Below are 27,627 nucleotides of genomic sequence, written 5' to 3'. Positions count from 1 at the left end.
AAAACACTTTCAGTATTCCATGACTATTTGTCCGGGAAGAGTTCCTTCTGTTGCCTTTTATTTCCTGTTGTTACCGTTTGGGGGAGTCTTACCTTGAGTTTGTCCTCTGTATTCAACATGTATGTAGAATCATTGTCTCTAATTTCCCCATACTTATTACCAAATGAAGTAGTTCTTTCCAGCAATAATAAAAGCAGTATAAGGAAAATGTACCGCCTTTAAAATAAACACACTAATGTATTAAAGTCTAGTGTTTTTACACAGATAAAGAAATAAGACTTCCTCCAAATTAATTGAATTTTAATTAAATTAGAAAATATTGGTTTTAAATAATAATTTGTCACAGTCACATTTGATGATGAGAAATGATATCAGTGAGATTTGGGAAACAGAAGTTGACATTAAGAATCTCCCTCAATCCCAAAGAGAGACGAGTTCATCCTACAAGTTAATGAGCCGTTATTTACTGTGTCTTGGTATCTACACCTACACGCAGAGTGACGGGGAACAACATTTTTTGTATTTTTGTCGTCTATATAACAGCTTACATATCAAATGACAGTGGAAGTGCAAATCATTCCTGATTAAAAACATAGTGTTGAAACATAAAGGCCTTTTGTGAATACAAGAAAAGCTTTTAAAGTAAACAAACTACATAGGAAAATTACATTTTATAAAAATAGATACCAGTATATATAAAAATAGTCAAACATCCAAATCCCCATACGACATCTAAAGGTTGATTGTAGCGCCCCCTGCTGCCCAGGTACAGGCTGTGATCAAAACAGAAATATACTGTATATCGGGGGGGGGGGGGGGGAACATTACTTGAAAACATAAATAACTTAGATGTAGTTGTTGTCTACTTATTTAAAATGACAAAATAAGGGAGGAACCCATATTTTGTCATTTAAAGAAAGTAGATTTTAAAATCCCTGATCCTTGAGACGGACCCTCAGCCTGTTCACAAAGCATAAAGGAGCAGTATCATACGCGAAATACGAAGAAACTTGCATTGAGTCACTAAGCTGCACAGAAAGGAACCAATCACCAAAGAATATAAAGTCTAGGGGCGGATAGGAGAGCGGGTTGAGGAGTCTGTAATATTAACAACAATATGCTTTCAGTTAAAGGAATACTTCACCTCCCAAAATGACCATTTGTATATCAATTACTCGTCCAGTATTACCTGGGATTCTTGAAGAAAACCTTTTCTTGCATGATTCTACGATGAGCAAAGAATCCAAAGACGGAAACAATTCTTGATGAATTGAAGTAAATGGGGTCCGAGTTTAACAACAGCACAACTATGTCAAACTCTCGCACAACTCCTGCAGTATAATCCAAGTATATCCAGTCGTGTGCTCTCTACTTCCCTAACACCTGCATTTTCAAAACGTAGTATTTAAAAGGTTTTACATAGTAAGGTTGCTAAACACGGCCCCCATTTACTTCAATTCATCAAGACTTTTCTCAGTTTTTCGATTCTTCTGTCCTGTAGAGGCATGCGAGAAAAACACATTCTTCACGAACTCAAGGCCACGGGGAGTAATTGATGTATAAATGATGATTTTGGGGATGAAGTATTCCTTTAAACTTTTAAATACAGTCCTTATTCATTCTCTCCAATTGCATGTGATGCACACTCTGCTGTTTTCTCTCCAAGCCTTTCTCCATGTTTTAGAGTTCTGTTTCGAGGATTTTCTTCCTACGCTAAAACCACTTCCACTTCTACCGGGTCGATCGTTTTGTCCTCTCCGTTCACACCGTTTGTGATTGGCTGAGGCTCATCTTCCTCCAGCCCCTCATTGGTCTGTGACTGGAAGCCACTGTCGTTCTGCAAGCTGGAGTCTGTAACCAGTGGTGGCGCTGGTGACGACTCATCTGATTCTGCTGCAGAGACCTCTGCAATGCGTTCGCTGTCATCTTCCTGCACCGCTATCTCTATTTCCTCGATGGCGTTCTTAATCGCTGCTTCCTCCTTATCGGCTTCCTGCTTCTTGCTTCCCACTAGCTGCTGGAGAATTGTCTGCGGGGACATCTTGCCTCGCGGAGACTTCATGGGGACGTCCTCCACCATGGTGGTGACGTGTGTTACATCCTCCTGCACCCCGTCCTCCACCGTGGTGGTGATGTGTGTCACATCCTCCTGCACCCCGTCCTCCACCGTGGTGGTGATGTGTGTCACATCCTCCTGCACCCCGTCCTCCACCGTGGTGGTGACGTGTGTCACATCCTCCTGCACCCCGTCCTCCACCGTGGTGGTGACGTGTGTCACATCCTCCTGCACCCCGTCCTCCACCGTGGTGGTGACGTGTGTCACATCCTCCTGCACCCCGTCCTCCACCGTGGTGGTGACGTGTGTCACATCCTCCTGCACCCTGTCCTCCACCGTGGTGGTGACGTGTGTCACATCCTCCTGCACCCCGTCCTCCACCGTGGTGGTGACGTGTGTCACATCCTCCTGCACCCCTGTCCTCCACCGTGGTGGTGACGTGTGTCACATCCTCCTGCACCCCGTCCTCCATGGTCATGGTGCCCGTGATTGGCTCTGTGCCGTTGGTCATGTCGCTCTGGCTCTCCTCTGACACAGGAACCGCCATCTCTACCAGCGGATTAATCAGGCCCCTGATTTCATTCACGCTATCAGGAGACTTGGGTTCCTCGGACGGGCCGAAGTCTTCACCTCGGTCCTCTTCTTTGCCCTCAAATGATTCGTCGTCCTCCTCAGGGATGAGCTCCACACCTGGGACCTCCATGCAGGACTCGAAGGACAGAGGCAACCCATCAAGCTGGATCATGGACACCACCTGCCTGCGTCTGCTCCCAGAACCCCCTCCTTTAACACCGCCGCCACCGACAGGGCCCTCAGGCTCATCGCCCCCAAATTCCGTAGCCCAGTCAACCGCAGGGGTTTCTCCGAGCAGGTGCAGGTTGGGGTCGCTGTTGGTCAGAATGATGCTGTCCCTGTAGAGGTTGTGTCTCCTCTGGACAGCTGCCTCCTTCACAGCTGGACAAAAAAATAAAACAAGAAAATCAGTCGCTGTGCTAACAAGGAAGTTAGATAATGTACTTGGTAATCTATGGCAGCAATAATGATAATAATTCTTATGTTATTTATCCCTCACCCATCATTATGTCCTTGGAGACAGACTGCAGCACCAACTCCTCAAACATGTTTTCCACCAGCAGGAAACGGGAGAAGTCCTCAAAGATTAGCTCTTTGAAGCGAGGCAGCTCCTGGGGAAGGAGGGGGAGAGATGAGCTCATTCCAGCTGTCAATGCATTGCCTACATATCAGTTAACAACTTATTACATTTGAAGTTTCTGATCCCTTCAGTAGGCCTGCAACCCTCTGATCCCTGCATCTTTTCAAGCAGGGCTGAAGCATTACTTCTATATGTGCATATATTTCATTGTTAATGTTTTTGTTGCATTAAAGAGCAGAAGTTATGAACACCTGTAGATCGACAGACAGACATGTTTTTAATAACGTTTCAGTACACAGACCTTCAAAATACCCTGATGAATGTCTGTGTACCTAACCGTTGTTATTAAAAATATCTACTGCCATTTAAGAGGACAGTGGGCGGGAGTCTTTTGTTCTGTAACTTAGAAGCAAGATTGATGCAGTTAAAGCTGCTGTCTTGAAATCAGCTGTTTTGTTTGTTTGTTTTGATCATATCTTTCTCTTCCCTTATATTTCTCATGCTGCTGGTCTTAGTAGCTATACTTTCTCTTGTGAATTTTGGCACCAGTTTAGCGTGTTTGGGTCCTGTGAGCTATATAACATATTTCACTTATGGCTGTAGTTTCTGGGCTAAGTAGGCAATACAGAGTACAATTACCTTTAAGTCGGTGGAAAGAGTCACAATACTGTTGTGACATCATGTATACTGTAATGCATGCAATCTAAAGAGAGTAATAAATGACCAAGGATTACAAAAGAAGAATAGATGTTGGGTGCTACTCACAGGTGAGCAGGATGGTGAGAGCTGCTGCAGCATGTATGGGATGATGATCTGCAACAGAGCCTCTCTGAAGAACTTCTTGCGCACTGTGCTGCTGTCATAATCATATTTCTGAGAGGGAAAGACCAGAAACACATGTCGAGATCAAAGACTCACAATAGCTTTTCTACTCATTGCATGTATTATATTTCTTTCACATCTTCCAACATATGCTTCTGCTGAAACTGCCCCTCTAGAAATGAACACTAATAGACAGTATATCGAGGTCTATATCTAGATACTGTGTATTAAAGGTGTTTTTTGTTACTTTGACCAGATCATACTATACAGCAATGTCTCATTTATCGTCTTGAGAGGCAAGTGAGAAAAAACAATTCTGCTGATCCATTTTCTAAGTTACTTTTTGTTTCATCTGTGAAAACAGGTAAGGAGTTTACAACAAATCATTTTTCACCTGGGAAAAAAACTTTCAAACCTGTTTCACAAATGGGAAAAAAAGGTTTGTGTGACCTGGACTTAAAAGTCTGTTTTTATAGTATTATTCTTTAATGTGCTGCAGCTGAAATAGTGAAAACACTTGATGAGGTTACTGTCGTTACTTACTGTTTTCGTACTAATATTCTAGTTCTCTTTTTTTACTGTTACCTTGAGAACTCTGTCCTCGCATCGCTGGATGGTCTTGCACATGTCATTTTCTCCCTGGGTCTCCATAGACTGGTGCAGCAGCTGCTCAAATGTGTACACTGCATTGTCCATTTGCTGTCAGAAAAAAAGGTATAAGTTTTACAGTCGCAGAAAAAACTGATTGATGCTCTCACTGTTTATCTTTACATAATGCCGTACTCTTTTTGTCCAGCAGGTGTAAGTAGAGACTTCAGCACAGGCAGACAGGTTGCTGGTGTGTCTTATTAAGAACTAGGGAGTGTTTCAAGGCCTCCTCACACTGCCTTGGTACAGGCTGATTCTTTGTATTATAAACTGCTGCTGCCACCTCACCTCCCTCATGATGATCTGAGCCCTGCTGACGAACACTGAGGGGCTGGCGACATCGAACCTCTGCTGCAGCCCCTCCAGGTTGAGCTGCTCCACCTTCTCGTAGCAGCTCTGCATCTTCACCGGGTGGAAGGCGAGCATGGACAACCTCTCCATGTGCTGAGGGGAAGACAGAGAGAGGAGGGTCACGTGATGAAGGTGGTACAAGCTTCATACAAGGAGAGCTAAGACCAAAACCGAGGAAGAGGTTGAGTTGATTGTTCAGGTCACAGAGGGCAGCTGAGCACATTTTATTGTGATCAAAAGTCCTGCTACATTTAGACATTAACACTTTAATCATATTTTATGATATAGTTTTCTGAAATGTTATGTTTAAATATGCAAATGAGGCATTTTCTTATTTATTTTTGTAAATTTGTTTGTTTATTTGCCAACATTTCCGGAACAGAAATCGTAACATTGGAAGAAGCCAGGTTCTAATGTTCTAATGCTAAGATTCGGTGAATTAAGGAAAAGTCTACAGACGCAGATAGACAAAGTCAAGTAAAATAAACACCTAAATGTGTATTTTAGATGTTTTCTATCCACTAATCTGAAAAAAAACATGTTTTGGAAGCAAAATAGCCAAAACTCTCAATTGACCATTGCATGAAAAAGATGTCTACCCTAAAGTCAAGTCTTATATGGAGTAAGCATAACCAAATTAGAGCTGGGTAACTCATCACTTGTAATTATTCCTATCCTGTATAAAGCTTCGTGAGATCTCTGTCTCTGTTCTTTGACTCGGTTTTGTGTAAAAAAAAGCAGCATGGGAAACAGATGTGGGAAGAAATGGCTTGTTATTTTTGGGTGACTTCCTGTTATCGCCGATAAGGCCAGTAAGAGAGTGTCTGTTAAAGTTTCATTAATCAAAGTTTTTTTTATTTTATTATTTTATTTTCACTATGAGTAATGTGAAAGGGGGTCATGGTGACAAACCCGGAGCGAAGGATCAACAACTAACTCTGCAGCTCTAAGAATGAATGCAGAGTTAAAGTGCTAAACAGGGACAATACGGATTGGTGCAGTTGAGGCGAAATACTTAGAATTTTCTTCAAAAGAAGAAGAGAATATCTGCGGTGTTTATTTATGTTTATGTGCAATATATGGGTACTGATTTTATATTTTTTTATAATATAATTCTTTATATTTTTTTAAACAATATTTTATTATTATTATTTTGTGGGTTGATTTTCCATCTCATGTTATGCATTCTATGTAATCTAATTCACCTTATTTTTTAGATTATTATAAAGTGTGTTTTATTTTCCATCATATTTTCCATTAACTATGGCATTCTATCCCTATTTTTATGTTCATTCTATGTCTATTTCCCTTATTGTAAAGCACTTAGTGTTGCATTTCTTGTATAAAAGGTGCTATAAATAAAGATTATTATTATTTGCAGTCAGCAAAACGTGACTCACGTCTCCCAGTTTGTCTTTGCCCCCTCCGTTGAGCGAGTTCTTGCTGATTTCCACCATCTCCCTGAAGAAGACGTCCCTGACCTCTGAGAAACCTCGGCTGGTGGGCTCCATCAGGGCCTCCAGGATAGAGTTAATGTAGGGCTGCACGTTTGTCCGTAGGAGTTGCTCCGCCTTGGGCAACACCAGAGCTGCGTGGATGGAAGAAAAGGAAATATTAATAGTTAGTTGTTGCAGCTTGTAAACACACTACAGATGATGATGAAGAGTCAGTCAAAGCATGAAGAACAATAAAGGCATGGCTCTGTGTTCAGAGGAACTAGGTAATCACAATATAAAATGTATAGTTTACTGCCAGGTTGAAATAGTTGGCATGCATGGCTTTAAGTAAACACACTTGTGTAGTTTCAGTAGAAGCCCTGCAGCCTTCGCCCAACAGACACCCAATTGTTGGAAATGTAACCTGTGCTAAAAGAAACCGACAAAATAGAATTCACGGCTAGGATTACGACTCAAACCTTTGCATTTCCCTTCAAGTAATATGAACCTGCATCCTTTTGTACAGCTGACTCTATAGCTTTGAGCCCTATTTGTGGGATACAGTCAGAACTGGCCCATATATTGCAGGTTATGGAATGCTGTTGTGCCACTTTACCTCAATGTGACAGTGCATAACAAATGTGAGCAGCCTGAGCCAAGTTGAATAGAATTGCTCTGGTGCTGAAGAAGCTAGTCAAACAGAATGGGTGAGTGACGAAGGAAAACAACAGACTAAATACTAGGCTGTGTGGAAAAAGTTCAATATACAACAAGAGCTGGAGAATGTAAAGGGAGGTTTAGTTACGGAGGAAAGGCCCCTATTTGTGCCAAAACTCGTCTGAAATGTGAGCAGTGTGGCGTTATTCTGTGACCTAACTGATCGCTTTACTGTGCCAATAATCCCTGAGCCAGATAAAGTACAGTTACATCTCACTCAGGCACACAGTCGACTAACAATAAAGAGTGCACTTGAGGTCAGTAAGATCATGTTACACGGCACAGCATGAAACATATATATATGTGCAAAAAAACCTTTCAACCACATTAACCCATAGACCTAGTTTCTTTTAAATATTTTCTTCCATGTGACAAAAAGTACGGTAGGGATTATGGCAAATATAGTTTGTGCTCCTGTGACAACAGATGATTTAGAGATCTCTCCCTAATGGTGGGAACAATTGTCTGTCCACAAACTGCTGGGTAATGCAAAAGGTACGTTAACATAACTGACAAAAACATCCAACATATAGAGCAAATTGCATCTTTGACTATGTTTACATCCTAAAAATTAATAAAAAGCACCATGTTCATGCATCACATTTAACTGATTATGATCACTCTTCAGTGTGCAGTCAAAAGAGGAAGATTCATGAAAAACAGACTGCATGTAGATCTTTGGTCACCTCGCATCTTGCTGCTGACGTGTTCTTTAGACGAGATGATCTGGTCCATGTCGGTCCGCAGCCTGGCGTCCAGTGGAGCTCTCTGGGCCTCGCAGGCTTCCACTAGTGCATCATACTGACTGGTGGTCTGAGACAGCACCTGCTTGTACAGTGCGTCAGAGATCTGGAGGAGAGAGTTGTTCAAAGACAGAATTGGTTTGGCTTTTGTTCAAGTGTCTCCTGGATCCTACAGCATGCCTGCAGTGCACTGTACAGTATGATAGGAACTCACCAACATCCAATGCCTCTGCCTCTGCTGCATCTTCCCCCTCAGACGAAGTCCAATCATGCTCCTCAGCTCTGGGTGGAGGGTCTCCATCACCAGATTAGCGAGAATCTGTAAACACGCAACATATGTATGTATTAACTTTTAATACATAATTATTATATTTAGTTTTCTTTTTTTTATGTGCAGAATTAAAAAAGATGATGCTAAATTGTCCTAGCATAAGTTTATAATACATCTGACTTGGATTGATTTCCACCTTCTTTAGTTCATACTGTGAGCTGCAAAGTCAGCCCCACCTTTTCACCATTTACAGTTATAGTCACTATGGGCCAATTTAACACTAGAGGTGTTGTCAAAAACAACCAATATCCTCCACCCAAAGAAAAACAAAAATAAACCTTAAAAAATAGCAGCCTCTCTTTCCTTTGTGGGTACATGGATACAGAGGAGCGATTCATACACAGCTGGATACAGAGAAGCAGGACGGCTGGTTTTAGTAACACTGCCCTCACAACTGACACCAACACACAAAGCTCACGTAAGGGTTTAACTAAGCTGCACTAAATTGGTTAAACATGTTGCTGGCTGAAACAAAAGCAGAGTAGTTTTTCTACACCGAGGAACAGACAAACAATATGTGTATTGTAGTTTGTTGGTCTACTAGCTTCAAATAGTGTTTTCTCTGTATTATTGTTGCATTCGTGGCATCGTTACAGTATATCATACCAGTTTTAACATTTAACATGTGACGGTGGCTGTGGCTCAGGAGGAAGAGTGGTTGTACAGGGGTCTGAGGGTTCCCCGGCCCTGCAGTCAGCATTTCGAAGTGTCCTTGTACAAGATACTGGACCCCAAATTCCCAACGGTTTGTGTGTGAATGGTTATCACTACTGACGAGCAGATGTGCACCTTGTATGGTAGCCACTGACATTGTATGAATGTGTATGAATGCGTGTGAATGGGTGAAAACTGACATGTGTTGTAAAGATTGGAGAAGTGCTATATATTTGCAGACATAAGGTCATAAAAACTTAACTTATTGAACCCTCTTTTTATTGAACCCTCATTCAACTTATGATTACTATAATTGTAAAAAGGAAAGTTTTTTAAAAAGAGGAGAAATATCTTTCTTAATGTCTGTATTTATTATATATTTTGATTGTTAGAAATCATATTTACTCTGCTACATTGACACGTGACATACTACTATGTACGCACCTGCGAAAAGGCGGTCTATTTAAACCCCCGAAGCCCCGCCCACTATTTGGGTTAAATACTTCCGCGGTTTAACAAGCTCTGCTGTAATTTTGCGGGAAACACTTTATGAAACCGTTATCGTTGCTAATGTGGCATTTTATATATTTAGGCGAGCACGAAAAAAGTTAGGCCATGTTGTTTAGTGTTAGAAATCATTGTGTGTGTCGCTTGTTCGTCGGTCGTTGGTTGTTTAAACTGTTGGCCTCAAATCTTGTTTTAAGCTACATGGTAGCTGGAGTTTTTCCTTTCCTCCTGCCGTTTTCTTGGGACTATGGGGACTGTGTGATTCACATCACTAAGGTAAGTGTTAGCTAACACTGTTTCTGCTATCATACACTATTTTGCCAGTCTACTGTATGCATTGGACCGGATAAGTTGGTGTTTGTGTGTTTAAATATCAGTTAATGCAGCAGACATGTTGACTTGTCATAGTAGAGGTGTTCCTAATAACATTAACGATGGCTCAGTTATGTTTAGGAGTGCCATTAAACTATGCCAGTGTGTCCCCTAAAATACCAGGACCTTGAAACCAAAGCAGCCAAATGTATTTCAGCCATTATTAATTTAATTAGGCCTATTTACATCTGCTTTGATCTTCTTGCATGCTTACAAGCTGGCGTTTCATGTCTTGTTGTCAGCTGGCTGTTAATTGCAGCTTTTATGTTGCTAACCATCTACATATGTGCAGCATTTCCTTTGGCATTGATCGTGGATTACTTGTGTTGACACAGCTATATATTCTTTTGGTTATTTTTTGGTGGATGCCTTATCATGCTTTCATGCTCTGAATAGTGTTAGATGTAATATAATTAATATAAATGTTTGATTATTGTGAATGTTATCGGCTAGTTTGGTCTGGCTGGTTTTTGTTTCCTCTTGGCTCAATGTAGACTCAGGTCTCAGGGAAATATTGTAAACTGGCTTTAGGAATGTAAACATTTCTATTGTTTTACTCACACAGCATGTTCTTTTATACACATATAGGAGAAGTAGTCACATTCATATTTTAAATACCAATTACATTGAAACCGCTAAATCATTCATACAACTCATAACTTTGTACAGTTCTAATGGCCATCTGCAGCTTATGTTTCCCCTTCTGTATTCACATGATAGATTAAAAATCCACAGGAATGTCTGAAAGGGAGAGACGCTGGAAAATGGAAAATTCTCTTACTGTATCGCTTGAAAAATCCTCGTTGTTCTACAAAAATGTTTCATAGCAAAGTCATCTGCTCCGGTTAAAATTCTTTATTACATTCACAAATGTACAACATTTTGACGCCACTGTAATATTCAGGGAACTAGAGAGAAATTTGCATACGGACAGGAAACATGGGTGCTATAAACACACAAGAGCAACTGTGAAGCACTAGCAGGAGACTGAAAGAGACTCATTCAGAGGGGAGACTCCAATCAACAGTGTGTGTGTTTGTGTGCTCTTGAATGCTGGTATGTTAAGGGGTGGGGTCTTGCTGCTGACTCTTGAAGGTCTGGTGTAGGTGCACTCTTGTACTTTAGTGCGAAGAAAGGGTGTGTGTTCATGAAGTAGATGGAGTGTTTTGCTGAGCGATATTCATTTAGAAAAAGCTTTTCAATGGGAAACAGCCCAGTGTCTTTTTCTACCAATCCATCATTGTGGCCTCTCAATAGCTTGAATTATGGCCCTGACGTGAAGTTTGGACAAGTACTCAGAGGGACAGTTCGGTCTATGTTCCTGAAAATTTCTTTTCACCTGCAGCAAACATGCTATTTGAGATCCAATATCCTCAGTGTCAATACACCTCAATGCCAAGTTGTACCAAAGTGATTCCTTTTGAGAACCTGCTGGCAGGGCTTGACCCTCCAAAATGAGGTAGTCCAAAACTAATGGTGCACTCAGGCGCTCCTCATCAACTCGTAATGTCAAACATTTCCAAGTGTATCACCTGGAAGTTGGCATCAAACAACCAGCAGATGTGTAGATAATAGAGGTGCAACGATGAATCAATAAGTCGATGGACTGAAACGTAATCGACAAGACCAAGCAATTTAATTTTGAAAATAATATATGATGAAAAAATTGTTGGTTGCAAACCTAATAGATATTGTGCTTGTGGGAAACAAGGACAAGTTCCATGATACCTGAGTTTACAGTAGGTAAATGTGTTTAATTTAGGCCTTGTGGACCAGCTTTTAGAACTACAAATACAGACTCTGAGCTAAAACTCAGTTTTATTGTGATTAATCTGAGATCCTGACCTGTGGGGGCGCTCCACACATCATATCCCAGGTCCCGTAGAGTCCCTTGGCTTGTCTGTGAAGTCTCACAGAGTCGGTGAAGGCTGGTATCTTAACAGTGCAGTCCTCTGACAGACCTGTTGGAGGCATAAAAGAGCAGAGCAGATGCTTGGTAACATTACAGAAACAAGACCACCTTCTCGCCTCTTTTAAAACAAGGTGCAGTTGGCTGAAATAATCTTAATAGTGAGATTGTCAGAGGCTTTTTGCATGATTTCTCTGTATTGAAGTAAGATCTCAGAATGCTCTGCAATGACTAAATGGATGTTTACTTTATATGAGATGAACAATTTCATAGGTTTCTGTAGATTTCCACACTAACAACTTGTTTCCATAACATCTGATTCATTTTTGTGGGAATGTCTGAGAGTGTCTAGTTTTTGTCTGCGGTATATTCTGTAACAGTTGGAGTGTAGGCACACACACACACACACACACACACACACACACACACACACACACATACACACACACACACACACACACACACTTGTGTCATCCCTCAAAACAGGAAGTTGTTGGAGGACAGATTTCATGTGGTTGTCCTGGTTACTGCCCCTCCCAGTAAACAGGACAATAGAAGCAGCTCACAAAGCAAAAGCTTGTGTTTTTAGGAAGTTGGTTCTTATCATGTGGTGATGAAAATACATCACTAGCTGCCTCTCTCAATGGACACTAAGTGATACATCCCTCACAAGAGTACAAACGGGTGTATAGAATAAAACATCCCTATCATTAGCAGTTTGCCCTTCAGATCAGTTCAGTGTGTAATTCTGAGCCAACTGCTCCAAATAAATAGGGGCTGTATTTCACCTCTAAACTGGGTCCATACAATTGCATTTACTCCTGTGTAATGTCAGTCAGAGGGTAAGAACACCAACATTCGACTAAACTGCTGAAACTCTGAGAGCTAAAAAACTCTGCCGTCTTATCTTCTCGTGGGGCTGATCATCTGTGTTTACTGGGCACTAACATTAACCGGGGGCTGTAGTGTAACGTTACGTTAGTTTGTTTATTGGACTAGAAAATGACCCACATATTCGTGTCATCTTCCTGGTGCAGCCAGGAGAGCAGGCCGCCGGGGAGGAGAGGTCAGCAGAGCCGGCACTCAGCAGCCGCCTACGTCTCCAGTGAGTAGCCAATGAGACTGATCTCAGCCAGAACAAGCCCCAGCACCGACAGTCACAGCGGGCTGCTGGACCTGTGTAACAGCAGCAGCAGGGAGTTTGCAGTTCCCCAGTGCTGTGGCTGAACTCAAGCTAACTGCTTGTGACATCCCTAGTTAGTTGTATGTGAAGTCTGTTATGCACACTCATCAATGTGTGTGTCTTTATTGCCTGAGTGTCTATCAAGTTGTTTTGTCTGTGGCTGTACGTCTGTGACTCAGAGGAGGCTGACAAAGACAGGAAGTGACCAAGGAGTGAGGGGGGGGAGGCAGAGCCAGAGCCAGACAGGAAGCCTCTGCTCCAACTTACTAACTCTTTGCTGATGGGCTGAGCATCGTGTGCTAGCTTGTTTTGGCAGTTTTCATTAGAATTCACTGGATACTAATGTTAGAGGTGCAATTGGAAAATAACGGCACAGACAGCTGCCATGTTGGCAGGTGACCAGCTATCATTTGGAGGTCAAATGCAGGAAAAAGGTGTCTAAGGGATGCTGCAGCAGGCTGACTTATAGTCTTTATCCTTATAGCAGACAGTTCAAGACTTATAATGTATTTAGCTTTTTCTGCAAAGTAATACAGGGCTTGTCTGTTCATCCATGGTTACATTGCGAAAAAGAAACTGCCAATAGCCAATTCAGCATATTTTTAATGAAAGTAATTTGCAAACAATTAAACAAATATATGACTGGGAGTTATGACAAAGAGAAGCTATGACAGACTGCGTCGATAATACCAAGTAATACTAATTACAGCCCATAAAATAAATAGTAAATAAGTATTAAACCTTTCCATAATTATATTGTTTTCCCATGGTCTGGCACTGGTGTGTGAGGCCTGGTGGCTGGGTACCACCATTCTGTATTTGTGGTGAACACTTTTAGGGCACAAACTATGGCCAGATCGCCTTCTACATTCTCAGCTTGTTGCTCACTTGTAGAGAAATTTCCTGTTGAAAAAATCTAATAATTTTTTGAAGATCTGCCAGGCCTGTAAACTACTACACATTCTCCATGAGTCTGAACCAAACTAGATCAAGGAACAGATTAGTTTTTCTGCACTGTGTCTGTGTGTACTGTGTATAAATAGAACATGTGGCAGCACTTACCACGGTCTCTGTATTTGAGGCATTTCCCTCCCTGCTTTGCTCACCACGAGGTGGGATTTTAGCAGCAGCCGTGGATGAGTTCCCAGGCCTTCACATCAACAAATGTGTATGTGTGTTTGTTTCTCCAAGTTAAATATATTTGACGTTGTAAAACCCATTAAGCATTTGGATGTCAAATATTGTCTGATTATACTTCAGCTTCAGTCCACCTGCCTTCACATCAATGCAGGTTTTAAAGACTTCTTCAAACCCTCATATTGCTCTTGTTCCCACCGACATGCATGAGTAGGATTTCCCCATAAGGTGCTGCAGCCCTATGGAAGCAGCCAAACCCACAGTACAATAAATACTCATTGAAACATACCATCAACCGCAGACGCCACAAACACATGACTGAATGCAGATCCCTGCATCTGAGTGAATGCTCGACACCAGTTTAATTTGTGAATTAGTATTTACTCTATACTGTGTGATAGTTACACCATAGAGTGCATAAATACCAGCATTTTGAACCATATAGCATGCTGAGAAGCACACTGCTCTACTACTGACGAGCCACAAACCTGGCTTGAAATAATCCTTTGAATGTGCCCATTGCATGTCTCTTCTTGCTGAGTAAAATTAGTCTGAGGTCTGTGGATCAGAGCAGAGGGCTGGTGGCTGGTTTTAAAGGCTGTGGGGGTGGAGACTTGTGTGTGATTGATGGTTGTCTAGTGGCCCAGCAGCAGCTCGGAGCAGTCTTTGACTACTAATGTGATGCAGCATCAGCCTGGCTGCTGGACTGCTGCAAACTGAACCCATCACAAGGGCTGAAACCAATGATTGTATTAATGATTAATTAATCTCTTGACTGTTAAATTAATTGAAAACCCAATAAGTATTGAGACCACAAGACGATGTGCTTATGTTGTGTGTTTTGCTTGACCAACAGTTCAAAACCAACATTTATAAAATTATTATTGATATGAGACAAAATAAAGGAATAAATCCTCACATTTTAGAAGCTGGAACTGGCAAATGTTTGCCAATTTTGCTTATAAAATAACTTGTGCTATTAATTGATTATGAAAGTTGTTGTTGATTCATATTCTTTTAATCAGCCAGTTGAATAATAAAGACATTGCATCAGGACTAGACATTGTGTTTACGTGTAAAGTTCATTATGCATCTAACTGCAACATAATTACCTCACTGGAGACTCTCTGGGTGGTCTGTGGCTTTATGGAACATTTCAGTTTGGGCTTACTGAGTCTCTTGTTAATGTTACTCATCAGGTTCATTATAGAGGTACAGGAACACTCTAAAGAGCTTCACAGCACAGTCCTTTGCTGAAGGTCAAACATCCAGAGCAGTCAGGTTTAAACCTTTTTATCAAGTTATTTTGAAGTGTCATTGATGATCCTGGTTCAACTTTAAGAGGGCTTTACTGCAGCTTCGTGTTGTGCAGAATACTGTGATAAGGTCACCTGTTAACTGAGCTTATTAACATAATGCTTTGCAAATCATCCTGTCAAGGCAATGCAAAGCAGCAGCTGATTATTTTATTGCAGAGCTTTTGAGGATAAAACAACAAGAGCTTTTGTGGATTCAAATATGTCTTCAGTGTGAACATTTAACCTGTGGTTTTTACTTATCAATGCCAGCTAAGTAGTGTCAGTGTTCAACTGAAGAACTGCTTTGCATAAAGTATCTGTGCTCCTAGCTGTTTTTTTTCTTTTCTTTATGGGCGCTGCAGTATTTTCTGCACGTGTTGAAGTCAGTCATTTCTGTATGAGAAAAGCATGTGCAAAGTCTTAGATGTCACCTACAGCCATACAAAATTGGTGTGTGCGTGTGCGTGTGTGTGTGTAAAACCATTTATCACTCCCAGGAAAAGTCTTTTACTGGTTCTGGTTTTCCTTAAAACACGACATGACAGAGGTGAGACTGGGCGTTTCTACACAGGCCAAAAGCATGAATGCCAATCCACACTGACACCAGCCATGGTGGCAGTAAAACAGCAACACACTATGTTCCTTACAACACATTACTGGAGCCCAGCCTTACAGCTGGAATGCACGGCAGGCAGGGACTCTGGCGTTTACTGTGCATGCCCAAACAGGTAGTGTTGGGAAGTAACGGGTGAGCTTGACTGGATACAGACAGAGGCTGGTTTTGCTTAAATGTGTGCACTAAAGTTGGTGTTTGGCTCATTTGCCCCTTGGCTGTTTTAGATCAAAGGTTTCCTAAACTGAAGAAATGATCCCCTGTTGTTTTGCTCCATGCATTGGAAGTTTGAATACTAATATTGATGACAGACAGCATTATCATATGTGGTTAGGATACCACTTTAAATTCATGCAACACAGTTTGCATGATAGTTGGCTAAGTGCAAAACAAAGAATCAGGTTGAGCAACTTTGTCAGCCTGGTGATGAGCTTAGAGCCAGTGTGTTGTTTCATTCAATAACGTGATATGAAGTTTAGTTGTATTGTTCACAATACAGGATAGTTTAGGCTTTAACTTAAAGTTGAAATATTTAGACACAAACTATAGTGCACGCCTGTTTCATCTTTCTGAAGGTGCTGAGGGATTTAATGCCGCTGACTTGATGATTACAAAGACCACTCCTTGTGTGTGATCCTAACAATCACTTAAAGCACAGCTACACCTAATTTAGCCATACATTAGCTTTCACATGAGGAAAGCTGTTGAAACCTTAAAGCTCACACTCAACATTACAAACGGCATTATAAGCATGTGTGCACACCCAGAGGCATGTTAAACCACATACTTGTGTGCTTGAAAATGTAGGTCAGCTAGGGTAACGGTGGATCAAACCTTCCATGTACGAACGAATATGGATGTCAGCACTTTGTTGCCAAAAAGTATTTATTATTTCCCAAAGTTAAATTAATAATCTGTTTTGAATTAACTGTGGCTAAAATAGTTTATTGACTGGATATGGTTAATATCTTTCAAGTCATAATAATCATAGATTCATGAATGTAAGAAGGCGTATTTAGGCGACATAATGTAAAGATGTTGTCGTGGTTAGAGTATTGTCTGTAGCAAATTTAACAATGTGAATTTATTTGCAATAATATCTTAGATTCTAAGATTCCTGTATTAAAAGAGCCATAATTTTTAGCTTTCTCTGTAGGCTTTTTGTAAATAAATTATGTATGGTCATAAGTTTATCATTTGTATGATTACCTTTTATGAATAATCTACACTTGATCTACAATCTGTCAACACCACCTGCCTTTTGAAGCCAGCAGGATCCAAACAAGCCCAATCACGTTCACTGCAGAAGTCATATTTTGTTTATCGCTGAATTTCTATAGTTTAACAGAACTTCCCCATGGTTCCCGCTCATTCGGATTCTCTCTCTCAGGTCTAAATAAAGCAGACTGAATGGAAGATCACACACTCGCATGCATGCACGCATGCACGCACACAACCACAAAAATGAAACATGACTCTCCTCAAACAAAGGCAGCCAATGAACTGTGTATAAGTTGCATACAACATGCCATGTGGCACACAAGTTTTGAAAGCAGGCCAATCAAATACCACTTTAGTTTCTTCTACACTATTGTCTTTCCCAGCCAATAGATACAGAATGACAACAAAATGGATTGCATTATGTTGTCACATGTCTCTGCCTTCTGTGTCTCAACTCAATGAGTCATGCCATCACAAGAATAAACTTTAATGGCAGCTCAAGAGTTGTTCTCCACCCTGACAAAACAAACTTCAACCTGTGTGCAACCAAATGCAAAACGCACCGCAGTATTCTCAAAAATACCATCAATTCACAAACAAAAGCCGGTGTCATGTGTCATGTGTCATGCTTAAATAAGGCTGGGCAAGGCAGAATCTCTAAAAAATAAAATAAAAATCAGTTACTTGTTACCACTACATTCTTCAAGCGTTTAATAAAGACGTCAAGTTATAAATAATATCCTAATCTTGAATTTTAGGAATTGTTTCTCCCAGTTCCCTCTGGGGAGTCGCTGTGTGACCCATTTAAAAAGTATTTCTTTTATATCTACATTTTTTGTTTTTGCTTAACCCCTCAATCCTGGAAGAAGCCATTCGGTGGCCGAAACATCACTACACTGATGAGATGTATTGTAATGCCTCAATTGAAAACAGTACGCTTCTCACTAAATATGATCAAACGTAAAACCGGAGAAATAAAATCTAAGTAAAAGCCTGTCTCAAATATACGTCTGGTTCTTTCTTCAGCTGAGTAAATAAAGATTGTCTGTCTGGGCTCTAAAATGTGGAGATCTGATCCAACGACAACAACATGTAACCAAGACTAATATAAAAGAAAGAAATACCCAGCATTCCTGCAGCATCTCACATTCACAGATCAGCCAGCTCACTAAGATGGCATGTTAAAGCTTCACACTCTCACACACACTCTCACACACATCCTCGTCTGAGCCGCCTAAAAAGGTAGAGAAACGTAGAGAGGCACTTTCACAGAGAGAAACGCACTGCTGCTGTTCATGTACTGTAAACTCTGGACAACTGCATGGAGCCATTTATCATCTCCTGTGCTCATCACAGTTCCCATGAATAATCTGAATCCCACAATTAACCTGCCATGGCCCTTTCCATTGGTATTGTGTTACTGCTCGACTGAGTGAAGTGAAGTCATTGTGTGCTTGTGTGTATTGTTACCATTGTCACTGTGTCTGACACAGTCCTGCAGTACTGCGTGCCACTTCTTCTGCTCCTTCTCTGTCATCACGCAGAAGTAGTGGTGGCGGGCGTACGGGTGCCACAGGATGAGGGGGAACTGGCTCGCGCACTTGATAAACGGATTACTTCCCACTTTGGCCTTGATACCTACAACGGGTCACATGACGGAACGACAAGCTTTAGAAATAAGGAAAATGCATAAGAAATATAAAGATGAATTGAAAAAAGCAGGTGCATTGGAGATTAAATATGTAAAAAGAAGTTATGTAAAATATCTGTAGATAAAATAAGTTAAACAAATGTAGATTGTCTTGACTCTTGTCCCAGTGCATTTAATTTAGATGAAACTTAGTTAAAACAAGTGACAACTTGAAATCATTCAGAGTTTTTCAAAACGATAGTCAAAAAGTGATCATATTGATTTAATGCTCACTCATAAGTAAAGCAAGTGCAGACTGACTATACTATAGTACTGTATATATCAACTATTTTTAGCCATGTGTTTGTCACATAGGGTCATATTTACTGTTGTATTCATTATTTTCTTGTCTCCTTTTCCTACCTGGCAGGCTGCTATTAATCAGCTCCATGTATTCCTCCATCGAGGTCAGGGCCTTGTACCCAGCGCAGTTTATGGTTACTTTCGGGTGAAGGCCCCGTTCATGTGCCTGTTAGAGAAATGGGGAAAAACGCGGCAAGCTGTTTTAACACTGTTTTAAGTGTCCAAAACCCCAAATAGGACAGCTTTTTAGTGGAGTAAGTGCACTTACTGTTTTGCTCTCATAGAGGCTGATGGTGTAGCTGTTTGGCACAGATACAAAGCGACTCCTCCACTTCCGATTCTCCTCCAGATACTGAAACAGACTCCCTGAGAAGATGGACCGGCCTGCCAGAGGGTCCTGAAAGATCATAGAGACACTTAGCATAATGCATTGTCATACTTTTATGTATAATTATATCTTGTGACACAAAGCATACGCATATACATTTTGTATTCTTTTTTTAATCAAAATTAGGCTTTCATTACACTCAAAATTTAAACATTGTCTGTCAGATATCCCTTAACTATGCAAGAGACTTGGAGCTTAGTTGGTGTTTCCAAATATGTGGGTGTGGTGATTTTTGTTTAGTGTTTACACTAGCATATACACCACCCACTTTGTTTTGAAGATTTCCTGTCCTAGATCAAATAATACTGTGACTTAGACCGTGCAGAAAGGAAGGAAAGAACAACGGGACAAAGGGAGTGGCAGAGCTGAAACATAAAGGGGTGCGTGTGTTAGAACATATTTGCTGCTGTTTGTTTGCTGGAAAGTGTTAAACTATCTGTAGATATTGTGTGCATGAGTGAGAGGGTCACATGTGCTCATGTCGGGGCAGAGCACAAACAAAGTGATATTTCACACTGTTATGTGAGCAAGACCACATGCTAAAACTATTACAAATAATTGTTTTACAGTTTTTTAAATTGTTTTATAAAAACATACCCAGTGTTTTTAAACTGTTTTTCACTTGGATTTTATTTACCTATGCACCCAAAAGGTTGGTTTTCTGCTGTTAGAGCACAATGATCACCACAGAAATGCTTTCTAAAATAAAAAAACATGAATGAAAGAAATAAGGAAAACATGCAAATGGAGTGCTAATAATGCATCCCTCTGCAGAAAGTAAAAAGCAAGCGGTTTAACTACAGATGAAAGAGCAGATTAGAAAAACATGAATCCTATAGTTTCTTGCGTTTATATGTATGTTTGCAAAGCATTAATTCACATATTCATCATTTTGCACTTCTGCCATAAGCACACACACGCAGCTGTCCTCCACATAGTGAAGAGAGCAGCCACAATAGAATTCCAAACAGAATCTGTTCATGTGTGAGATGTGCTCCACTTCCTCTTCACTGATTGAAAATGTGAACAAATGGGACCTTCAGTGCATTCGGTTACTAAAAAGATGAGAGGAATAGAAAAAGTGGTAGAGCTGGGGCCTCGCTTGTTAGGTAATGTACTAGTACATAAACTCCATTAATGAGCTCGATCATAAGAATAACAATTCTGTAGGACATAAAAATGTAACTTAAATCCTAAACAGCAAGATGAATGTTGTATGTTCCAGAAATGGCAAAGATATGAAATGCCAGTCACAGGTGGAAGCCACATAGTTTCTTTCTTTGTATGACTTTCATCGTTCATCTATCCATTGAGCAGGTTTAAACCTCTTTTATAACTGACACAATGCCGGTCTTGCCTTCCTGTGAAGCAGCTGTGACTGCGGTCCTCCTCCTCCTTCTATCTCATAGCGGACGCTGTTGAAGAGAGCGACTGCGTACTGCTGCTCGTACACATCACTGAACTCCTTCATTACACTTCCTGTCCGAGCTGCAGGAGGACACACAGATAGACACAAGATCAGTAAGCATCGATACTACACACACACACACACACACACACACACATATAAAGATATTTATACTTTTATTTGGATACAGATAAGTGAAAGATGACATCTCATAGTTCTATAATAATTGCTAAGCGTATTTAAGTTAAAACATTGAAAAACTCCTGCAGTGAAACATACATTTATTTATTTATAACCTTTATTTTACCAGGATATGTCTCATTGAGACAAAAAAACTGTCACAATCACAACATTAATTAAAACATTTACAGACACAGCGTTCTGCTTCAATGTCTTTAAGAGACGCTTTAATTCTGTTCAGAGACCAGCTCTCTGAGTTTCAGCTCATTCTGCAGCTGGTTCCAGGCAGCCGGAGCAGCGTAACTAAAAGCCCTTTTCCCAAGTTCTGTACGGACCTTTGGGACAGTTAAAAGAAACAAGTCCTCGGAGCGAAGCCGATATGGTCCACTACATTTCTGACTAATGTAGATAAAGAAAGCTTAAATTAAATTGTACAAGTTTATTTAGATTCAAACACCACAAGTCGGTTGAGGACAGATCAAGCACTTTCCAATTATACATCAACATAGAGGATTTCCACATGAATCTCTGAGGATTATTTATTTTCAACTCTATTTTGGACATTTTGCAAAACGTATCAGTTTTAGTTTAAAATTAAAATGACATTAGATTTTTTTTGTTAAATAGTAGCTGTGTTTATTTGGGAGCTGCAATTCTCCTGTGGAGACGTGCAGTCTTAATTTAAGTCTCACCATGTAAGGCCACAACCTACACTGCTGCTATCAGCTCTTCATGCCAAATAGTAAAATGTGTGCAGCACTTAACAAAGAGATACTTTACATGTATTATCAGCACCTTTCACTTTATATGACAGCTGTCTGGTACAGCTCTGTCATTAGTCAAACCTTTGGGATGGAAAGCTTTTGCATAGTTAAAATACAACTGAAACCAAGTCGTTCTAAACCTACTTATATATTTTAAACCCAAGACTTCATGTTTTTATGGCTGCACCATTCAATTAAATATTCTATGGTCTTACTTTTAATTTGATGCATTATTTAGTCCCAGATTTAGCCTGAGCCTTACAATGATCATCATTACAAATATAATATTCAAATATCTTTGGCTGTTGTGGACTGTTGGTCGGACAAAATAAGTAGTTTGAAGAGGTCACTTTGGAAGTTGTGACAAGTATTTTCAGACATTTTAATGATTCATCGATAATGAAATGAATTGCTAGATGCAGCCCGAGTATAGAAAGTATGGTGTATGGGTATCAATTCAAGGGAATTGCTTAGATCCTTTCCACTACTTGACTCAGAACTTCCTTTCCACAACTGTCTGCAAGCAGCATCCTACTAAATAGTCCAAGAACCTGCAGGAGGGGATATGAGCTTTTCCCACGATCCAGTGCTGGAAAAGAGTCAGTTTGTGAGTTGATCAGCGTGTTTGGCTCAGTCAGCAGCAGACAGTATTGACTAAGATTTGTTTATGGAAGGGGCAACACAGGAAGGAAAGAGCCGGCATGCAGTGGGAGAGCAGGAAGGAAAGAGCTGACAGTACAGGATAGACGGGGAGAGAATGTGGAGGAGACAAGGGACAGGGACACAAACGTATTAGAAACACTGTCATAGCGGGAGGGGATGAGTGGACAGGTTAGAGGAAACAGAGGAAGATTGTGAGCGCTCAAACACAGACTCCTCCTAAATCCACTGTTTAGGGGGCTGGCTATCGAACCTTGATACTTTTTTTTGGAACCGACCAAAATGTGTCCGTAGAACCAGGTATTGTAAACTGTCTGGTACTGTCCCTCTTTTTAAATTGTGGATATCAGATGTTTGATAGGAACTCTCTATCCAGAGTAAATTTCCACAAGATAAGTGCTGGCTCACAGGGTTTCCATTTCCAATGTGCAGACAGTTGGTCCTTCCCACTGGTTTTCTTGTTGTGCCAAAGTCAGCAGACTGGATAATTGTACATGGGCCTTTTGGGAAATTGGAATTTGGGAACAAAGAGCACATCATAAATCAAACACGTACACCTCTGTTTCAAACTGTATAGGCCGGGCAAACAGTTCTGTTCTATCCCTCCATCTACCACCTGCAACTCAGCACCTAGTCAGTTGATGGCTCTGCTACTTAATTGTACCAAGTGTCCAAGTCGTACGGCTGCGTATCTGGTGACACGACCGCACAGTCGATGATCAACCTTTGGCCTCAGGTATTCTGGTACCAAGTAGACTTATGAGTCAGCCTGTGCTTGAACAACCACAACTAGCACAGAGTTCCAATCACCAGACATGTTCAGATCGGACAAGGCCATCGGTTTCTCCATCATTGCCCATGTGAGCATTGACGTCAGCCAGGTGCCGGGCAAAGGCATACTGATCACTGGCAGTGTCACCTCTCTGGCCGGGAGGGGGCCAGTAGTGTTGGGAGATATGATGGCGTATATACCGTGCAACAGTAGAAACCACCGGTAGAGATTTGGCAACACTGTTTGCGCCGCGGTAGCTATTCTCGCGTGATCTCGTGATTCTCGTGATTCTCGCATGATCTGATGTCGCAAATCCAGCTGCCTCACAAGGTACCATGATTTAGGCAGACATGGAGGAGAGTGAAGTTGTAAATACAGAGCAGGAGGAGGCGTCCCAACCACACCACGATGAGGAAGAGCTTTGGTTACATAAGCTTATTTTGCCAGTGTTTTGTCAACTTTTTTAAATGAAAGATGAGCAAATCCTGCAGGGAAAAGTCCTGTCTTATATACTCTAACATATTCATTTGTGTGTGTTTTTATATTGCACTGATTGAAGTCAGGCTGCTATTTATTTGCAACTGTTAACCTTACAACCTGGTAACACTTAAAAATATTGTAAAACTTTATGCCATTTGTTGTTGAATGCTCCTGAAATGATCTTTGTTTTTATCTTTGTAAACTGAGGAGTTAGTTGGAATAATACTTTGGCATACAGTAGTAATACAGTAGTAATACAGTAATTTATCTTAGAATATGGACAGAAAACACAAGGAACATGTTTCAGCTTTACGGATTAGAGTAATGAAACAAGCCCTCAATGATGACACCCAGCCAGACAAAAGGGATGGACTTCAGCTCTTTTTGGGCTCATGACAGTTTCACTTAAATACTGTATATCCCCCTTGTCCAATAGCACACCCAGCTACACAAACTGCATCACATCTGACAGGAAAACTGAGATCAGTTTGTATTGAAGCAGCTGTGAGGAGTGTTTCACAAAGTAGGACTAAACAACTTTAAAGGGTGTTAAATAATCTCTTCAGAAGCAATATTTATTATTAGTAACCAGTAACATACATGACTGAAATATGATGTGTTGACGCTGCTGGCTCATGTCGTCAGCATCTTTCACTCCCTGCTTTTACTTTAATTTAATAGTCAGTCTCATTCTGTGACAAAATATTTGAGAAACACGTGAAACATTATGGGTGAATTTGACTTAGCCTGTAGACAAAGAAGCACATAACTGTCTCTCTTAAGTACACATTGCACCAGTGCTGGCATGGGCTCACGAGGGAGGAGATCATTTGTGAGAATGTGTTTGGGCAGCGAGGATGAAGAAATCACCGTGTTGGGAGATACACACTCCAAACAAGACTCCCAATGCAGAAATGCTGAGTTGTTTTCACTCCCTCCCTCTCTCCCACACTCACATGTGTACTTTAGAAGTCCTGATATTTGTCATGCTATTCATGTGTACATGCAAAGAAGAGAGCAACAGATCTATACTGTAGATGGATGGGTAGAGATGACAGAGGGAGGGTGTGTGAGAGAGGTTTCAGCTATTGATCTTGTTGCATGTTTCTACCTGCTTTACCTCTGCCGCTTCACTCGTTATGTCCTCCTCCCCCTCTGACTCATCTCTTCGTGTCTATCTTTTTCTCAGCCAGAACAAGAAAAACGTGTTTCACTATTTTACGTTATCTAGCTGAAAACTCTACATTATGGTGACTCTGTATACAGTTGTTTTTTTTACCAACTTTAAGACACCTTTTGTCACCTGAACCAGATTCATTCGCTCATGAAGAACGTCAGAGGCAGTTGAAGCTCCAGAAGAGCTACGAAAGTGGACCTTTGGAGATGAGATTATTTTGTCCCTCAAACTGTTCCAAAGGTTTGAGTGAACTTTGATGCTCAAAACCTTTTTTACTCTTTGTTTTCAGCTCATTCTAAATCTGTACAGCTGCTTATTCCTTGATTTTTAGAGGCCTACCTATATTGAGGATAACACTAGATATAGGGCAGTGTAATTGCATTATAGGGCTGTAAAATATATATTCTATATCTATTCATTCATAATTTTATTTAGGGGTTTAGCCACATCAATCAATCAAACGTGTTGTCATTAATATTTTGAATTGTTTCAGCAATACCACACTCTGTCGCAATCTCTTCAGATACACCATTATAACCAGAACAAATATAAACTGAGAAAACCACCACCACAAGAGCCAGCTTCTAACCATCTTATTCTTCCAACTTTAAACTATCTCTGAGAGTATTTCTCTTTCTGGTTCACAAGAGACAACGACAACAAAAAGACTGAGTGCCTGAACCTCAAGAACATAATCTTTGGTTTCCCAGAAGTGGTTTCCTCATGCATGCATGCCCGACAGCATACGCACACAAACACAATTACAATCCTGAAGCAACATCCTAACTGAGGCTGAAATGATTCTCAAACAGCAGTTTATGCAAAGCATATGTCTGGAGGACCTAAACAGCAGATCTAAGGAAGCAAACCTCCCTTTTCCTGAGATGTTTTGAACCTTGGACATATTGCCAAACTACTTCTAGCAATAACAGTCTTTTAATTTCAAGAAAACATGTACAGATGCATGGAAGTGTTTGAGCTTCTGCTCCCATGCCTTGTTGAAATAACCCCACAGACCTGCACAGTTCACAGTGGGAGGCTGAAGCAATCTGAGACTTAAATAGCAGCCAGTCCCAAACTTATACAAACATGCTCCCCTTTGGGAAACCTACTTATTATCTCTCTGAGAAATAAGCCTGCAGTAGAAATGGCATTCATTTGGGGGAACTGTTCAAGTAGAGCAGAGCAACAATACACTGATATGAATGAGAAGCGTTGTCCTAGAATAAAACAGGGAAAAGTGACACTTGCTGAGAGGGACTTGCTGATATCAAAATAAAGACAAAAAGTTGCATGTCTGCAGGTATCAGAGCTCAATGTAATGTATTGTAACACCACATATAGTATTTAGAAATGTAAGTCAGATTTTCTTTTGACTAATCATGCAGGGAGGTCTCAGAGGATTTCTCTCTGCAGGTTAGTATGACAACTCAGTTTAAAGTTTTATTTATAATTGTCCAACACATATGCATGAGTTTCCTGACAAAAAAAAGAAAGACAATTCGGTTAGGTGTCTCTGTTGAAACAGACACATTTCAAAATGTTGGATGACTTCAAAGGCCCCTTATTTGGAACATTTAATTTAAGACATTTTAAGAGTTTGTATGATGCTCCTACTTGAGGATATGCACATTTAATTATGTTGTTAGAATGAATTAAATAACTTTGAAGGAATTTCCAACGTTCATATTCGTCCTTGGACTGCAACTCGGCCACTCCTGTCTTACCTGTTATCATCTCCCTCCTGCCCTCATCCAGGTGAGCGGAAACCACGTCCCCCATGGTTACAGGAGAGCCTCACAGGTCCTGCAAGTATCCGAGCTTCCTACAGGTTGTACTCAAAGGGAAAATAGTTGCTTTCCAGTAGACTCAAAAATCCGACCAGATCCGCTGGGAAAAAGACTTTCCTCCAGAGAGGCGGACGGCTGTGGCGCTGCTGCGTGTCTTCTCTCCCGCGGTGAGGAGGAGGACTGCGGCGAGGTAACGACTCCGCGCCGGTGGGGAGCAGGAGTACACTACACTAGTCTGGTTCACAGCGGCAGGACACACCCTCTGAGAGTCATCACTGGTTCAACGTGTTCAGGCGGCCCTGCCAAGGGTGTGGCCAGAACCAAGAGCTTAATGTAGTGACAACATATTCAATATTTACTGTCTTGCGTTTTAGTGCAGCCCGATTTTGCATTCAACTTACAATTTCGGAATGTGACATTAAAAGCACAAACCCCTATGTAATGTAGTCTCCATAAACATAACAACTTCGCAATGTGGCTTTAAAATAGTTTTACATTATGGATTTCCTTCATAAATGGCCTCGGTTACTCCCAACATAAACTGAAGACTATTAGAGGTTTTGCACTGAGAGAAAAGCTGTTTTCCATGATTCCAGTGTTTGCGTTTACCTGCGGAAAGATACATGCTGCCCCCTTGTGGACATTATTTAATATTGAGAGGGGCCTGCATCCTCAGTAGAAAACCTCACGAACCTGTTATACAAATCCAATTAGTAACTACATTATTTTTTACATTGAAAATAATGCTCACAGAACCGATAGGTGTGAAATAATTCAACTTTTAAAGGAAAACATGTATAATGTTCTCACTGATTTATGCAGAATGAGTGTGAAAGTCAACAGACTATTATTATACTACACTAG

The 27,627-nt window shown here is 40.8% G+C and overlaps 2 protein-coding genes across 3 annotated transcripts in view; one reads left to right on the top strand and one right to left on the bottom strand.

The window, feature by feature from the left end:
* Positions 1-176: 176 nt before the first annotated feature.
* Positions 177-26,965, bottom strand: LOC115016588 (niban-like protein 1). Of its 2 annotated transcripts, XM_029444436.1 has the most exons (15): positions 26,701-26,965; positions 20,890-21,020; positions 19,413-19,541; positions 19,205-19,310; positions 18,622-18,789; positions 11,636-11,751; positions 8,141-8,245; positions 7,870-8,032; positions 6,431-6,618; positions 4,968-5,123; positions 4,617-4,730; positions 3,975-4,082; positions 3,129-3,240; positions 2,517-3,010; positions 177-2,470 (listed from the first exon to the last, which is right to left on the bottom strand). In XM_029444436.1, the coding sequence occupies exons 1-15, from the start codon at positions 26,753-26,755 to the stop codon at positions 1,709-1,711; spliced, it is 2,907 nt and encodes a 968-aa protein (XP_029300296.1). In that variant the 5' UTR covers positions 26,756-26,965; the 3' UTR covers positions 177-1,708. The 2 variants fall into 2 exon arrangements, with proteins under 2 accessions (XP_029300296.1, XP_029300298.1); XM_029444438.1 differs by lacking the exon at positions 20,890-21,020.
* Positions 9,432-27,627, top strand: part of stxbp1a (syntaxin binding protein 1a) — a 50,007-nt gene continuing 31,811 nt past the window's right edge. The window contains exon 1 of the mRNA XM_029444441.1: positions 9,432-9,694. The gene's annotated coding sequence lies outside the window, so the exon portion shown is untranslated. The remainder of the gene's footprint in view (positions 9,695-27,627) is intronic.

Source organism: Cottoperca gobio, chromosome 12 (genome assembly GCF_900634415.1).
Source record: "Cottoperca gobio chromosome 12, fCotGob3.1, whole genome shotgun sequence".
Lineage (NCBI taxonomy): Eukaryota > Metazoa > Chordata > Actinopteri > Perciformes > Bovichtidae > Cottoperca > Cottoperca gobio.
This window is presented reverse-complemented; position numbering and strand designations above follow the sequence as displayed.